Source organism: Hylaeus anthracinus, unplaced genomic scaffold (assembly GCF_026225885.1).
Source record: "Hylaeus anthracinus isolate JK02 unplaced genomic scaffold, UHH_iyHylAnth1.0_haploid 12001, whole genome shotgun sequence".
NCBI classification, from domain to species: domain Eukaryota; kingdom Metazoa; phylum Arthropoda; class Insecta; order Hymenoptera; family Colletidae; genus Hylaeus; species Hylaeus anthracinus.
Genome location: NW_026534348.1, coordinates 7,546,604 through 7,552,223, shown reverse-complemented (window position 1 = coordinate 7,552,223; position 5,620 = coordinate 7,546,604). Strand labels below are relative to the sequence as shown.

The 5,620-nt window shown below is 33.3% G+C and overlaps 1 protein-coding gene across 1 annotated transcript; it reads right to left on the bottom strand.

The window, feature by feature from the left end:
- Window positions 1-410: 410 nt before the first annotated feature.
- On the bottom strand, window positions 411-1,873 carry LOC128890593 (uncharacterized). The gene is made up of 2 exons (XM_054149245.1): window positions 1,807-1,873; window positions 411-1,216 (listed from the first exon to the last, which is right to left on the bottom strand). Exons 1-2 carry the CDS (start codon window positions 1,849-1,851, stop codon window positions 794-796), a joined length of 468 nt encoding a protein of 155 aa, XP_054005220.1. The 5' UTR covers window positions 1,852-1,873; the 3' UTR covers window positions 411-793.
- Window positions 1,874-5,620: the final 3,747 nt, after the last annotated feature.

Sequence of the window (5,620 nt, the reverse complement as noted above, 5' to 3'; positions counted from 1 at the left end):
TTTTGATTATAATGCCTCCATGGAGATGTTACCATACAAAATTTGCAACTTCTAATTACATACACATATCTTACTCTTTTCATACAATTTAATGACCGATATCCTTAGAGTCTCTCTTGATGTTAATTAACTGTTGTAATAAATTTTACATTCGTTCGTTTTCTGATACAATTTTTAATTACAACGTGTCGAGTGGTGGAACATGTCTCCCAATTAATACAGCATTAAACATTCATTGCCAATCAACGAATTCAACAATGAAAATTTCTTAGACTTTGTTCAATAAAACGTTTCTCTTATATTTTCAAAGTTTTCTTGTATATTCTTCTATTCACCTCGTCGTCAATTATAATTCATCACCGGCTGTCATGCAATAAAGAACATTCCAATATAAATACAGAATTTTTATTGAGCTCCGAATTTCTGTCAAAATAATTTTCTTTCTCTGTTATTTTCGACTAATAAATTTATTTAAACAGTTATCGAAGAAAATTTCATTGACAGTTGAAAACAGCTGAAAACTACTGCTCTGACAGTTACATTTATCAAAGTCTAAGAAATCTTCCAAACGCAAGCAAACAAATTATTAGTATGAAGTAAAATTTACTTCTATCTATTGCTTCAAATAAAAAAAAAAAAAGAAAAGAAATTTAATCTTTACGAGTTACGGAGAAGGTTCGCATCGATAGTCGAAAACGATCTAACTAGCACTGTACCGGAAGCATTATTTTCTCTCATTGAGTCAGAGAGAATTCCACCGTAGAGAGTATTCAATTTGTCGCAGTCCGTAGTTTCATGGCGACTCAATTAATATTTGATGTCTTGGAGCGCCTCGGTGGAAATAGTCAAAGTGTCTTCGCAGATTACTCATACTGTGGGATGTTGTTCTGCAATAGGGACAACGCAATTGTTTCTTGGCGTGGAAGACCTGGTGCCTTCGATTCGCAGACCTACTGTAGAATCCCTTAAAGCAGTACATGCATGTGTACACTTTCGGCACAGCAAACACGTTCTCCTTCTCATCCTGACCGTTTTTCAAGTAAATTGGTCTATCGTTCATTTTATCCTTCCAACTATCGTCGATCCTTGACAATCGAATATCGTTGATCTTTGTATTTCGTGGCTCGTCGTAGAAATTGTAACCAAAATACGACTCGTCGAAGCTACAGTTCTCCAAATGCGACAATGCGGAAGTATCGTCGAATAACGCCAATAGCTGTAAAAATTCGGTCGTAGAAGATCTTTCTATTACAAAGGAAAAACGTCTACTCTGTGCGTCTACTGTTTTTGTCATTCGATTCATTGTTAACGAAGCGTCAATTTAGTTCTGAATTTATACATTTGTTCATAAAGGGAAATTATTTGCGAACATTTATCCAATAGACGTTATGCAAAAACATGCATTAACCGAAACAAACTTTATGTAAAAATGAAAATATGTCGATTATATTGAAAAACGTTGACAGTAGACTGTTGAATTTTTGTATTTAAAAATATACTGTCTACAACAGTAGATACCGTAAGCGATAAACGCTATTTTTATTTTATACTATTTACATTGTACACATGCCAATTTCCTACTTCTAACATTTTCCTACTCCTAACTGTTGGACAAATGTCACTTCTTAGACATTAGACAGTTTAGATACTTCAAGCACATGAATTTGATTGCTTTAGAATATCCAGTAAACGAATATTTGCATATTGTTTTTAAAAACTGAATCGATAAAAGTGACAAATTGAGATGTCAATGAATATTACAGTCTTCTAAATATCCTTGAAATTATTCAAAAAATAATTACGCACCTCGTAGTCGATTATGTGGTTTTCTTCGTTTTCCAAATTCGCCATAAGTGTCGGAACCGACGAAATGCTGCACTAGGGGTGAAATAATTGTAACAATATTCCGTATCGATACTCTGCGTTCCAAACGTTCGGTATCTGCACTCTTCTCTCGACGACCGATCGGCAAATGACAAGTCGTAACAAAGGTCTCATTTGCTATTTGGGTTTCAGACTTCAACTTCACCCTTGTTTACGGTGGTGGGGGTATTTCATTGTACCTGACAAACTCGAAGAAAAATAACTCGGGATTGGTCGCGCCATTTCGAGAGGGGGCACAAGGGTTGCGAGGGCTGCCTTTACCTAAGTACGAAGTTCTAGCCAGGTAAATTACTAGTAATAAACCGTGTTACCTACACCCATCCCCTCCCTTCTCCACCGCTGTCGCACGTATTGTACTTCTCTTTGTTTATACGTCGTCTAATAAATTTATGTTACACATGCTTCGCCGTAACGATACTTCGTTACAATAATTTAAACATTAGTTAGAAAACTCTTTAATTTAATTGAAATGTAAATGTATCATTAATTGGGCAAATTTTATTTTTATTGACAAAAGTATCAACTATACGTTGATGGAATTGTATAATTTGTGATAGATACGAGGAAGTAAATACCGAGACAATAAATTCATATTTTATTTTAATTTATTTGTTATATTAATATTATTTTTACTTAACTATGCTGCATCGTTAATTGAACAAAATTTAATAAAGACACGAAAAATATTACAGCCTCTATTACAAAGATGAATCGTGTACATTTACATACTGTTAACTATGTATATATTTTAATTAATTTCCTGATTTTACAAGATAGATACGTGCAGTACATGCACCCTACTCCTACTGCTATGTAAATTACAATAACAACTAAAATTTTCAATTACAGTTTTATTTTTAATGTATGATTAATTTGATAATGTGTAGAATATTCTGTTCGTTTCCATCATTCCTGCACTGTTAGGATAAATATGAAAAAAATATGTCACTGTCGCTAGATTTTTAAACCCAGTAACGTACTAGAGGATGTCAATTTAATATCAGACTCGCTGGCTACTAATAACAGGCCTGCATACAGATCGAAAGATTTAATAAAGAAAGGAAGGAGTTATCATTTGCCGATGAGTTATCAGATTTTCATCGCTCAGGATAATCGGTGCAACTCGAACTTTGTAGGCAAAAACAAACGAGCTCCTCGTTACACGAATAAAACAGCTGATACCACCAGAGAAGACGTTTATATCAAGAAGTAGTCTAAGTTGTCGCTTTCCAAAATAAATATTTTATTATATCCTAAGTGACTCTCTCGTATATTATGAGAACTTTGCAATTACTTCGAAACAAAATGCGAAAACGAGTAAAATACAAGTCTACTTGCCCCGCAAGAAGCGAAAAGTAATTATTGCAATTATCAGTCCTCATTCAAAATTGTACCAGATACCTAACAAATCGTTAAGAATTCTAATTGCAATAAATATTCGCAAATTAAAATTTTAGTTCTCTTCTTATGATCGTGATAAATTTTCCAAAATTATTGAACGATTCTAGAATTTTCAGAGTAAGTAGTATAAGTCATAGAAATCATGACAAACGAATTATTTAGCTCTAGTACTATGAAATAGTACTTGTACATAGTACTGTGCAAAAATCGTAGGTCACCGTGTGAAGCTTGCATTACATTTAAATAAATAATTGTTAATGAAATGATGTGTAGTAACAAAATAAAATATATAATATAAAATATGTAATTAAATATTATATATATATAAGCAGCTACGCATTTACGAACATTATTATATTATAATGTTATATTACGAACATTATTATATTATAATGTTATATTAGTCTATATATTAGTATATATATATATTTTAGATTTATACATCTGTGTTAATTTCATTAATTTTTTCAAATGTTTTAATTTCACTATTCATTAACACAAATTTAATGAAATATAATGCAAGCCTCGCATGATGACCTAAAATTTGTGTACAGTACTATATTACAATTACTTATATCCAATATCATGATTTGAATGAGATTTGAACGCTCATTATGACCAGATACAAAATATACGGCTTTCGAAAGTCATTGAAATTTCTCGATCATGTTTCCTTAACGTTACGACGTAGGAATACATTCCTTATATTAGAGGGTAATCCCACGAACATGTTTCGCTATTAATCTCAATCGCCTAGAAACACCGAATCGATTTAAGATCGATCGGCATTGTCTCGAATTCCAGGGCGGTTCCCCGATCAGAAATGGGTCGTGGTAGCACTTAGCAAGTGGGTGGTACCCAAGTAATCTTGTTCTCATACATAAAACATACAGACCGGCATTATGTTGCTCAGCCTTCTTCCGATTTATCGTCGAATACGACTTCCAGTGAATAGTTTGCACAATTTCCACAGACAAACTGCTCTACCATCGAGGAATTCAACAAGTTTCCGTTCAAATCTTTGCATAAATTACTTAATGTATAAAATGAATAATAATATTTAGAGTAATATAATCGTTTCGCGTCACTTTATTATCTCCGATAGTTAAAATGAAAGAGAGCAAAATTTCTCTCCGAAAGAAACGAAAGACAGACAAATTTCATATGTAAGTATTTTTTTTATAAATGTTCGTAAACGCGTAGCTGCTTATACACAAGTATTATACAAGCACGTACTATCCCTTGTTCACTCGTACAGATACGTGTAAAAGTTTTATACAATACGATTCCAATTTCGATAAAAGTATTTCTTGCTCTTTAATATGATTACAATCAATTGATGACAGAGCAGACTAAAATTGATGTCATTTGGCCCAGGTGGTTGAAACACTGGAGAAACGACATTTCGTATGCACCAATCCAATATTTTTACACGAATATATCGTAAAAAATCTAGAGTTTTCGATGCTTCGAATAAGTATGATATACGGAATAATATTATGAAAATGCGTCATGTGGCACTTATTGAGCATGTTAAACTTCGGTCCATGTTGCAAAATAAACAGACGATCAAGCTGTAGAGAAGCAACCCGACGGCAACGATCGTTTCTTCTTGACGCATACATCTGCATATTATGCCCATATATTTGCCGATATTTTAAATCGCGGCGCGCATCCTATTACGGTGTTGACAGATTTGCACCAAGACATCCGACACGATCTTCCCGTAGTAAAACGGAGATCGATGGCGATGAAAAAAAAAACAAACATCGTTAAAACACCGGCAATCAACTCTTCTCACTTGTTCGTGTTTTATCAACGTACTAACGCGAGAGCACGATACGCATGATTAACGAGGATATTCCTGAAAATCGACGTGTCCAGAATACTGCCTCGTGTACACAGAATAATTAGCACAAAAAAATGTTACTCCCCACCCCGCGTTCCTTTTCGGTCCAAGCAATTTTCACATTCGTTTTACTAATTCAGTAATACGCGCAAAAAGAAACAGTTACCTTTCCCTATTTTAATGTAAGAAGAATAAATAAATAAATAAATAAATTGATTAATTTATCCAACGCGAACTTCTAACTTTTCAATTCATATTTTCGAAACTAAAAATCCTACGAATAAACTGTACATATAAAAAAGTTTCGTCTCGCCATCCCCTATAAGCGGATATTTTTAAAAAATTGACGTAACAATGTTCAAAGAGTCAAGAAATCACTGAGAAGAGTGCAGAAGTTATCTTTCTTTACGTTACATGTAATTTAGATTTGTTTAAATAAAAATGTTCAATCAGCATTTCGTAAGTTATCACATGAACCTCATTGTA

Coding starts and splice junctions, on each gene's coding strand:
- LOC128890593 (XM_054149245.1), bottom strand. CDS start 1,851: ATGGCGAATTTGGAAAACGAAGAAAACCACATAATCGACTACGAG. Junction 1,217..1,806: donor ACCACATAATCGACTACGAG/GTGCGTAATTAT, acceptor GAATTTTTACAG/CTATTGGCGTTATTCGACGA.